Here is a 12,286-nt window from a genome sequence, read left to right as displayed (position 1 = left end):
TAAATGGAATTTCGCACGTGAAATCGAATTATAGTAGGTGGAAATTGATCGTTATAAAAGTGCAGTTTTGTTTTATAAGCAAGAATATCAAATATCCGCCACTTTATAATGTAAAGGTTAATTCTAACGGATTATACTTTATTTGAATGAAAAATAACCCGACTCACCCACTTATTTTCACAACATTTTTCACACAATTACGAGAAGAAAAATGTGTTATCGACATCCGGCTGAAAACTGACGGTACGGCAAAAATAAAAATCATACGAGTGACTTGGCCCTTACTTTCATTTAAGAACGCTGGTTATGTAACAGAAGACGTTCCTATGTTTGTAACGAGAAAGAATAAGTGGTGATTTATAAAACAAACAATTACAGTTGTGTGTCTCAGCACGTTCTTTGCATTGCCAAACAGAACAATAGCTCATTTGATTTTGATTCAAATAACTGAATACCTATACACAACTTTAAGACAATTTCCATCTATTCTTTTTTTTCTTACTGACACTATCGATACTTTTGAAATATTCCTATGTTAACATTGAATTCAATTGTTGAAGTGTATCGACTTTGGTATTAAATTTCTTTTGTAGAAAAACCAATTGGTTATCATGCATGTAGCATTGGTTATCATGCATGTAGCATTTTTGTTTTCGCGTTTTGTTGGCTGGTAAGGCACGACCTATGATCAGCCAGAATAATTCATGACGCCTTACAGGTATGCAATATGATGTGCGAAAATCTTTATGCTTTGGGAGTCTGCGGTATAGTTGAATTGTTTTTCTAGTGTAGTGTTATAGCAATGAAGCATGCCGAAAAGACTGAATAAGACATCTCTCCCGATCATATAGATATATTGCCAACGATAACAAGGCGTCCCAATCCATTTCATGCTGAGCGCTAAGCAGGGGCAAATTCTACCATTTTATGGACTATAGCGTGTCGCAACCAGAACCAAAATCTTCACATGGGTGTGTGTTCAACTACAGGCTAAAAAGAAAGGAAAATTATCTGTTGGGAAGAAGAGAAAAGATAAGATTCCATATTTAGTCACTTTTTACGATTCTTGTTACGAGAATAGGCGCAATTATAACTCCCTGCATGTTTCTTAAACCTTTTTTCCCGTTTTTGTTTGCTATGTCATACGCTTGTTTCTTAAACCTTTTTTCCCGTTTTTGTTTGCTATGTCATACGCTTTGTCAAAGGCCATTTATGATTTTGCAAAGCTTCGTTACTTACATTTGAAATATTATTTTTCTCCTCTCACGATTAGTTTGGTATCTTTTAGAGTTAAATTCTGAGGCGCTGACTGTGAGACTTGGGATATACATACTGTGTCTCCCCGTGACTCAGTATGATTCAGTTTTCTATATCATATATAAGGCCATAACAAATGATATGTCTGTTAAGGGTTACCCGACCGACCCTATTTTTTTTACCACCGACCCTTATTTTTTTCCACATCATTACGAAAAAAAAGTCGGGATTTCGATCTCAGAATCTGGTTCCGACCATTATTTTAGAGTGGAAGACTGCGGTATGTTCGTGTTGTCTTCTTGTGTAGCGGAAATCTTGTTCTTTTATATAGTCCTTTATCACAGAAGCATGTCGTCGAAGACACCAAGCAACACGTCCCACTCGGTCATACTATACTGACAACGGGCTAACCAGTCGTCCCACACCCTTTATGCTGAGCGCTAAGCAGGAGCAGAAACTACTACTATTATAAACTACGGTGTCTCGGCCAGGGGACAGAACCCAGAATCTTTCTCACAGAGGCGATCACTCAACCGTACAAAGGTGAGGTAGAGTTAAAGGGGACGTTAGGAAGAAGAAAGTAAGGTAGGAAAAAAGAAAAGATAAGATCCTAAATTTAGTCACCTTTTACGATCATGCAATAGGGATAGCAGATATAACTCTGACTCCCTATTCTTCTGCTTAAGGGATCAAACAGTGTGCAAGAACTTTACTTTCTGACCTTATTTCATGATTGTAAGGCGAAAAATATTTTTCTTTTATTTTGCAATCAGCATTGGTATTGTTGGAATATACCTAGCACACATATTTTCGTCACGTGACCGATTCCACTACTTACTTCCGATGCGAAACATAGTTTGAAAGACGGACACATTTGCAACAGTGATGTCATATGTCACCTTAAATGTGCGCGTTTTGAATAAAGGTTTTAGGATAAAAAAAGTATACATGACCGGTGTCTTAAAATATAAGCAATTTTTGGCTTAGGTCAGAAAGAAAATAAGAAGACGGGCCACTTTTGTCTGTCAAAATGTATTTTAAGACATTGACCATGTCTTCTATATTATAGAGGATCTTACACGAGTGGCTATGTGATATGAAATTTTCAAACGAGTTCAATAATGATAAAGGCTCGTAGCATATCAAATTATCTAAAGAGTTTGATAAATTTCATAATACATGGTCACGGGCATAAGATTATATTTTTCACATAACTTTTATCATAATAATTAAATATACGTAAAACTTTTAATTTCGTCTCTATATAAAACAATAGAAATCCGGCTCGGATATGACGTTTCCGTCTACTGAAACAATCATGCGACGTCATATTTAGTTTAGGACGTCCTAACAACATGTGATGTCATAATAGTTTTATAACACGTGTGCCTTACGACATTTATGACATGGCCATATGACATAGCTGGACGGATTAGTTATGCGATAAATATATTTATTCTTACCGCAATTCTTTTACTTACGTCAACCTTACTGCAGCCGTCATTTTGGTCTTGAGCTGAGCGTTCGCCTTTACCGGAAAGACTATGGATTCTTCCTCCAAGTTGAGACACAGGGAATCCTGTTTAATGCCCTTTTTTATGAGAAGTCGCTATTAAACTCTATTAATGGACTGACGTTTTGCAATTACGAACAGACATTAGGCAAATATAAAAAGGCGGTCTCAAATGGTCTTAGTTGTTAATATGACAATAAGCATGTCAATAAACAGACATAAGTTTTAATAAATTATACACATTAGAATATTGCATTTGATATCATATATGTACTATGTATTTAAAATTTCACCAGTTTTTAACGCGTGTATGCCAAATTACAAAATGGTATTTATCTGACGGAAATATAACACAAGAATAAGAAAATAATGTACGAACAAACTACATGGCTTTGATGAGAACATCTCAATAAAATATTCAAATGATCAATCTTTTCTGCATAATTTCATGAAATTTTATATTTAAAAAGGACTCTTTTTTCTATAAAATATTACGCCGTGGTGTCAGCAGATCAGAAGCGACGTTGCAGTGAACTAACAGTGAAGCCATTTTTTTCTTTTATGTAATCAGTGAAAATGTTGTCTTTTTTTCTTTGCAAGTTATCTGATCTGGGTTTTTTTTTATAAATCATCATAACAGTTGGTTTGGATTGATTGCTGCAACGTCCTTTTAACAACCGGGGTCAATTACGGCAGGTTTAGGAAATGGACCCGGAGAAATCTCACAAACGTACTGTGAGATACTACAATTTCGCGCTTTCAAGCTCGCGAACCTGAGGCGGACGGCTTGTTGTTAATGTCTGCCACCGCAGTAATGATATTCTAATTCGATATAAAATAGATAAAAGGTAAGAAATATTGATCATGTTCTAGGTGTCCATTACAATTAAAACTCGTTGTAAACAAATTATATTTTATTGAGCGTTCTGTAATATTAAGATATTTAGCTGTTGGCGGAACACCCCTCGTTTCTAATTCCATTCCAGTAATCAAGAGTGTAACTATGTTGACATCCCTTAGGTCCACCGTTATGGATCCTGGCGTAGCTTTCACAATTATGAGCACACCCAGAATGTCCTATATATCTGGCCATGTAATCCTGGACGCATTTAGAGGCACAATTCTTGTCAGCGGCACAAGCAGCCAACGCTGAAAATGGATTATGATTAGATATAAGCAAATGAAATATTGTTTAAAAGATAAGGCAGTCCCACATGTTGTTTCATCATATAATAGGATTGTATTAACATAAAACCTATAATCTGAAGTGACAGAAGCACGTATTTCAATTTTTTTTAAAGTCCTATTAACACTCAAGGTCATGTAAGGACGGCCTCCCATGCATGTATGCAGTGTGTAGCGTGTGTCAAATTCGAGGTGCGTGTTTTGGGAGACTGCGGTATGTTCGTGTTGTGTCTTCGGTATCACTTCGTATACACTGGTGATAAAACGGTCATCAAACAATGGATGCAGGAGAAATTATCTTAGCCTTAGTATCGGCTGACACCTCATGTTAATCATACAGTATATAATATCGTATTTTGTTATTTGGCAGGGTTTGTTTCATTTTTCTTGGGGTTTTTCCCCGCCCTATCGAAATAGTAAGCGGTTTTTTATATAATTGAATGCACCATGCGCAGCATATCGCACATATTGGTGTCTTTAAAAGATTAAATAAAATGATTTTACAAATGACCAACCTAAATCATTGCTTTTGAATTAATCTCAATAACGGAAATGCGCGGATACCAATAATGTCATTTTACTTAGTTGTTTAAGACGTCAAGTACGAACAACATTTTTGTCTTCTGTCTTACGTATGTTCATGTTTAGTGTACAATTGACTGTTCCCACAAAAGTTTATGCCATCGAAATAATGCATAATTGATCACTGAGTACATGTCTGGGTAGGGATGTTTAGGAAACTTTAATTTAAGGCCATTGCTTCCAAATATTTCGTGTCAATATACTGTATATGTGTAATTTTTTAATAATGTGGAGATAAAAATGAAACTCTTTCCGCTTTGACACAGATTGACGGCGATACATGTCCACGAGGTATCTTTTTTGTCATTCCATGACTTTTATTCATATATTAAATTGGTCGCGAATTAAAACAACTATTCAGTATTTGGTACTCCAAAATATACATATACTTACATCCGCCAGGTCTATGGCAGTCCTCCCAATAAACCTGCTTCAGCTGGAAATAGCCACAGGAGTTCGAATTCACATCCCAGGAACAGCCTAAAGGTCTGCAGCCAGATTCGTGCTGAAACAAAACACATAAGGTTATAAGGACAGTCACAAAGTAGTGTTGAATGCGGGTGATGATTTTAGCGTTAGTTTCTGGGAACAACCAAAACTGGCGAAATAATATGTTGCCATGTCATGTTGTATGTTAGAATAGTGACTGGTATACGGTTCTAATTACATGATTCATGACGTTTTGTACTTTCTCTATATAATTTTCATTCTAAAGTTTCCCTTGAAACTGTCTCACTTCTGACCTTGAGTTATCAGGAAGACTCTTAGTTTTTATCAACACTATAAAATGGATTTCTACTAGTACAAGACGACACAACAGGAGTATACCACAGTCTCCGAAAACACATACACTAAAAACTTGAAGATAAGACGCGGCTTATTTTCTTTATTAGTAAAAGATTATTGACCTATTTTCAATTACCGACTTATTTATGAATGGACTTTCAAGAGTAGTCAAATATGGCATGGCTCATTTACGAGGTTTTTATTGATTTCTTTATTTGAGTTAACTCCCTTACTTTTCCTTTTTCAATTGGGTTGTTACAGTAAATGCCATTTTTTAATAGCAATGGGAAAGATAATGCAATCAGCTGAACATATTCTATACTTCATTTTAAATCATTTTCAATTATTATTTTAATATACAAATACGTACAGATTTGATATTCATAACACATCGCATACACGGAAAACTGTCTTAAATGACACTAGCTTTTAATAAGACGCTTAACATGATGTGATACCAATTGTACGTTAGCTTATCAATGGACATGTTTACGAAGATTACCACAGTGACAAGAAAGTGTATGAAATACTGTCTGAAATATCACTAGTTAGGTAACACAGGCAGATTGTCTAAATGTTATAGAATTTACTATTGTTTGATTTTATTTCGACCAAAATAAGCGTAATTAGGTCTTCGGCAAATTTAGAATATGATAAAGTTATTGCCTTATGTCACTGATATGGACAATTATAGACTACCTAAATTCAAAAGGTTGTATTGGCATATTTAACCTTAAGGAAAATGTAACTTTGTACAAAAGAACATTACTAATGTTGCGCAGGGGAAGGACGATATACTAAACTGTATTAAATTAAACCTTCATGAGTTTTATTAATGATGCTCCACTGTTGATAAAGCATTAGTACTATTTTTTTTTCATTTGAGCAATAATTGATGTGTAATTGTGTGTATATATGTCTAATTAACACAAAAATGCATATAAAGTCATTTGTTTTGCTTTTGTTGCCTGTGCAATCAGAAGAAAAACACTAATTCACCTGCTGCTACCTGGCAAATACACTGTAGACAGTGCTGGGAAACAACACCTGAAATATTTAATAAAATGGTCGTAATTAGTATTTATTAATGAAACATAAAGACACAAATTAAAGAGGTTTAAATACTTGCTTTATTATCATAAAGGTATTATACATTTCAATATTAATGCATTGCATTCATCTCTTAAATTGTCCTATCATGTATTGTTTGTTTTTATTATTAATAAATAATATTTAATTTGTTAGGGAATGCTGGATTACATAATTTACACGTGTTCAATAAAACCAAAACAAAATTTAAGGTTATTTCTTGTAATTGTAGTTTTCAGTGTAAACAAAGACTTTTTTCTCTCTTTTTGTCATGAGATAACTCTGAATTTTCCTTGACTTGATCTTCTCTCCATCTCGTTATCAAATACATGTAGAACACAGCGGAACACAGCAACACATCGACTATTAAAGTATCCGAAATAAAAGAATGGTATTATCTATTCTCTTTCTGCCAATACGACGTGACGTCATTTTCGTTCAATAACAACTGAATCGTGTAATAATATCTTGACGTTTTTTATCGAAGGTATGGTTATCGGTGCAAAGTGTAAATGTTGTAAAACCGTTTAAGTCATTTAATTCTAATTAAATATCTTTAATGATTTAGATACCACTAATTAATCTGAATGTATTGAGGATGTATATTAATCATTCTTAAACTATTGTAAAATAACAAGATCTTTGAAACATTTTAACTTGATACACAAAGCCTAACATAAAAAGTTCAAAGAATATGGCAACAATGTGTACAATTAAGGACATGTTATCTAGATAAATGTTTGATGTTATGCTTACCAGTATCCTTCATGCTCCAGGACTTACTATCACTGTCGTCATATCCAAAACTGGAATATGCCATAGCAACGCTAAAGGCAGCTCTGGGGGAGGAGGGCTTACCGACCGTGTCGGCGACACCCAACTTCAAAGCCACCCTGTCAACGATGCTTTACCGTTATTCAACACTTTTGATTTGATAAACAAATTACAAGTTCATCTGATGTTGCATTCAGAATTGTTTCACATAGTCAAGGGATGAATGTAACGAGTGATAGTAACCCCTGGAACTTTGAGGGTGTCTTACCTGTCGCAAAGGTACCAACGGCAGCTCCTGACCCTGTGGAACTACCACTACAGTGTGATGAGGAAGATACACTGAGGAAGTTTCCGGCAACCCATACCCTCTGTAAGAAATTATACAAATACAAATTTAACAAGCAAATTCGTGGAATTTCCATCCCTCGCTTTCATTTTGTAGGTATACATTATTGAGGTTAGGTTTAACCTTAGTTAAAACTTGAAAAATATTATTCGGAAGTAAGACATTTAACTTTGTTACCAAGTTTGATGAAAATCGGTTAATATTTATTACAGTTATTGTAAGGATAAATCAAAGTGCCATAACTCTGCCAAAAGTGGCGATTGAACTTGGCTAAGCCCTTGAGGCATTTAAATTTGTTACCAAGTTTTAACAATATTAGATTTAACATTTGTTAATTATCACACATAAACTGCAGAAAAACGACATTTGTAGTAAATTAAAGGGTCATAACTCTAATAAATAACATCCGCTGAAAGAGTTGATCGAACCTGGCACTTAAGGCATTCAACTTTGTTACCAAGTTTGAAGAAAATATAGGTCAATATTTATTACACTTATTGTACGGAAATGACTTTTTTATTTAAGCGAAGAGACATAACTCCGCTAAATAAGGTCCGTTGAAAGTCGCGATCGAACTTGGCCGAGTCCTTAAGTCATTTAACCTCGTTACTAAGTTTGAAGAAAATCTGTTTACATTTGTTACACTTATTGCACGTTATTGGCAGAAAATGACGTTTTCAGTAATTTAAAAGTTCATTTATCCGCTAAATAAGCTTCATCGAAAGTCGCGATCGAACTTGGCCGAGACCTTAAGGCATTTAACCTTGTCACCAAGTTTGAAGAAAATCAGTTTTCATTTGTTACAGTTATTGCACGGAAATGGCAGAAAATGACGTTTTTAGTAATTCAAAGGGCCATAACTCCGCTAAATAAGGTCCATCGACAGTCTTGACGAACTTGGCCGACCCCTAAAGGCATTTAACCTTGTCACTAAGTTTGAAGAAAATCGGTTTACATTTGTTACAGTTATTGCACGGAAACGAAGTGTTACAGACAGACGGACGAACCAAAATTAATATCCACGTTTCGGAGAAGGCGGGGGATAAAACACCACAAACAATAATTCAATATTAACATACACATGGATTGATGAGATATCTTTATGGGAAACCTACATTGCCATCTAACGAGGATAATGGAATACATATGTAACGAGCATTTTTCATTTGCTTAAAACATGTTTTAATTCATCAGGGAAACAATGCGTTTGATCAAAATCAGTTAATGTCGTCTGGAAACTAATATTTTGTGAAACAATCTATTTTTAGTTACAGTGACATTTATAGTTGACCTTTGGACCCCAATTTCAATCCCAAGCTGTATTTTCTCAAATACTTCCATTGTGTGAAGCTTGATTAAAATCCGTTGATGTTTTTTCAAGTTATCGTCTGGAAACGAAATCTGGACACACAAAAAAACGGACGGGAACAAACACTATCGTCCCCTCAGGTTTCACCGGCAGAGGACTAATAGGATTATTTCATCAAGACATTATTATTTCTCAAGCGTGTTTGGAACTCACGTGATGTCCATGCACGTCCTGAAGTTCGTACCAATGGTATCCGTCGTGTGTCAGGGTCCCTCCATTAAACTTGTAGCACTCACCGGAGCCCAAGGTGGCCACGACAGAATGGCTTAGACCAGCTTTAAATGGATGAATGGTCCTTTTGTTTATCTATTTACATTTTAATCATGGAGAGAAATATTATAATATCATTTGCTTGAAGACGATCAACTGTAGCTTATGCAATATGATTGGGCTATTTGTTTAGACCACATACATGTTGAAAGACGTTTTGAAAATTTCATAAAAAATATTAAATAAACATAATGCATAACAATCACCAGTCGTTACATCCTTTTCATCATAAAAACCCTCTCCTAAATACTAATAAACTAGAAAAAAATGAGCAAGGGACTCTTGCTCAATGAAAATGAAAAGGCTGTGCCTATCTCACGCTATAAGCATGTAACACGTTACCAGGTCACATTATTCCGTCTTTGCATATTATAGAGTTACATTATTGTACCTCCCATGCGGCAGGTAACCATTGTGACGCCATTTTTTGGGAGCGAAATTCACGTCATTTTCTCGTCGTTGGAAAGTGTGAACGTAACGCTCGCAAACATATGACGTCATAATCAACACCTACCTGCTATCGCAGATAACTCTGTAATATGCAATAACGGTATACAGACAGCAGGTATTGGAGTCTGGAAAATGAAACTGTGCCAAAGTTCTTGTTGGATCCAACACAGAGCTCACTGCTATGCAATAAGCGAGGACATCAACGTAAAATAAAGACTGAACATTTTCACAAAATATTGGCCTAAAATTATGTAGCACCACCAAACAAATGAAGGATTCCTTACGTAATCTATGTTGACTGTGAAGAAAAATGTTCACTCTTTGTCGTCTGGCGCAGTGGTAGTCAACCAACGCGCGATAATTATGACGCCAGCGGGATACATTGTATGACCAGTGTCAAGAGAATTTATTTTATACTTGATTTATACTAACTTAATTGTCCAGAAGGTGATGATATAAGTGTAGAATTAACGAACGTTAGCTAATAATTTTTTGCAACTCTACAAACTTTTCAATCATGTTTTGCATTCCCATTTTAAACTACAATGCGATATGAAGCTCAAAGAAGACTTGATGACGAAATCTACATTATTTCATTAATGAATACTGCACCTCCATTACGAGCATGCACGCCACTCGTTGTGAGACAAACACATGTTCCAGATGCGATGTGACCAGATAAACTTGCTGAGGTGATCCCAACAAGAAGAAAAAAACACAGTAACTTTGGTAACATGTCTATGGCTGAAAGAAACTTTGTATTGTGGCGGTTACACAAGAAGAGACACGATAATACACACCTGCATATTCCAGGAAGCAGATAAGACCCCAAGAGGTCTAAGTCGTGAAGAGATATAAACGTGACATTTACCTCCACACAGATAAGTCACACAATTTACCTGTTGTCCTATTGGCTTACCATTGCCTATTGAATTTTCGGCTTTCCTTTCTGTCTTCATTAAAACGGAACCTAGTGCGCCTGGCGGTATTACGTGATAGGTCAATAGGTTTGTTTAGGGATTGTCAAAAATTACGAGTGACTATATTTGGAATCTTGTCTTGTTTTTCTGCTGAAAGGTTGTTGAACAAATTGTGTGCTTTGGTTTTAAAGATTGTTGTTGCCTCAAAATGGCATCAATTGCATCATAAGACAAATTCAAAGTCGGTGCAAATTCATTTAATTATCATCAAACCTTTTATAACACTATCTATGTACACTAATAAAATATCTGATTTATGTTAGATTGAGAGCATATAAACTAAACCGATGCAGTCGAATAATGGTTTTAATCTTTGGCATCGTTTACCACTGGACAGTATTGGTCATTTGGAACGCTATTTGTTACTTCCCTAGAATACCACTCATAACGACCCTACAGGTAGGGCGTTCGAATTTGCCCCTATTCCATAAAAGGCGATTAAATTTAGGATATTATCTTCGTCCTACTTGACTTTTCTTCGTGACGTCTCCCTTGACACAGTCTCAAATTTGGAATTGAGATGAACGTTTGCCCTAGAGGAAGGCTTTGGGTTCTGTTCCCTGGTCGAGATACACCATATTCTATGAAAGTGGTAGATTCTCAGTTTAATGATTAACTTAAAGGGAGTTGTCAGTATAAAGTGAGCGGGTGAAGCGTGAATCAAGAAGACATCACTATAAAAAAGCTTTTTCAAGGAAACACAACACAAATATACCGCAGTCTCCAAAAACAATGCACACAGTTGAGACAGGCCATAAATGAAACTGAGCATAATAAACCAACAATACACGGTGTCTGCCCGTTTGTAGAAATATGCATATCTTCGGCAGAATGATTTCATGAATATCCTTATGCAATAAACAAACAAAATTTTACAATTTATAAGAAATCGTAAATAGAACACTGTTCCAACATGACATCAGCTGATGATAATGTGATGTAGATTAATCATTATTAATTAAGCTTAACCGAAAGATTATGTTTATATGTTTGTTTGATTAAATTAACGTCCTATTAACACCCAGGGTCATGTAAGCCGGTCTCCCCACGTAAGCAGTGTGTTGCGTGTATAAGCACAGAGAGCTGGTGTGTTTTGGGAGACTGCGGTGTATTCGTTTTGTGTCTTCTTGTATAGTAGAACTCTTGCCCTTTCTATTCCGTATTTGCATATTACAGAGATATCTGCCCTTGCAGGTAGGTATTGATTGTGACATCATGTGTTTGCGATATTACATTTCATTATAATGAATTACCTAGATATAATATTACAAGTTTTATCCTTTGTCTGTACCAAGTTCTTTGACAGGAGTAGATCATAGGTAAACCCTTAGAACACTCATATTTTTATGTTACATTATGTATAAACCCATTTTTTCCAATGTTATAATTAATTCATATGCATATGCTTTAATATACTCCCTCAGCATGGCTCTTTTTCTGGACATTCATGACTAGGATCAGTACTCAGTGGTAACACTATGGACTTTATAGTACTGCCCGGCCACTAGGAATAGCTTGTGTGGGATTGATATTGAGGGATCCAAAACCAAATTCAAATTAAATTCAAATATCAACTGATTTAAATCAAGAAACTGTATATATTGAACTGATATGAATCCATTATAAGTTTCAACTTATCATTATCTGGCTATACAGTATCCACATTTTAACTATAAACAAAAACA

General features: G+C 35.3%; 1 protein-coding gene across 1 annotated transcript; it reads right to left on the bottom strand.

Annotated features, from left to right (window-relative positions):
- Window positions 1–3,666: 3,666 nt before the first annotated feature.
- LOC138330014 (lysozyme-like) lies at window positions 3,667–10,402 on the bottom strand. The gene is made up of 6 exons (XM_069277357.1): window positions 10,234–10,402; window positions 9,055–9,176; window positions 7,455–7,554; window positions 6,333–6,370; window positions 4,931–5,042; window positions 3,667–3,919 (listed from the first exon to the last, which is right to left on the bottom strand). The coding sequence occupies exons 1-6, from the start codon at window positions 10,355–10,357 to the stop codon at window positions 3,714–3,716; spliced, it is 702 nt and encodes a 233-aa protein (XP_069133458.1). The 5' UTR covers window positions 10,358–10,402; the 3' UTR covers window positions 3,667–3,713.
- Between the last annotated feature and the right edge of the window lie 1,884 nt (window positions 10,403–12,286).

The sequence above is a fragment of the Argopecten irradians genome, chromosome 8 (assembly GCF_041381155.1).
Source record: "Argopecten irradians isolate NY chromosome 8, Ai_NY, whole genome shotgun sequence".
Classification (NCBI taxonomy): Eukaryota; Metazoa; Mollusca; class Bivalvia; order Pectinida; family Pectinidae; genus Argopecten; species Argopecten irradians.
The sequence above is the reverse complement of the archived record's forward strand: the minus strand, read 5'-3'. Positions and strand labels throughout refer to the sequence as shown.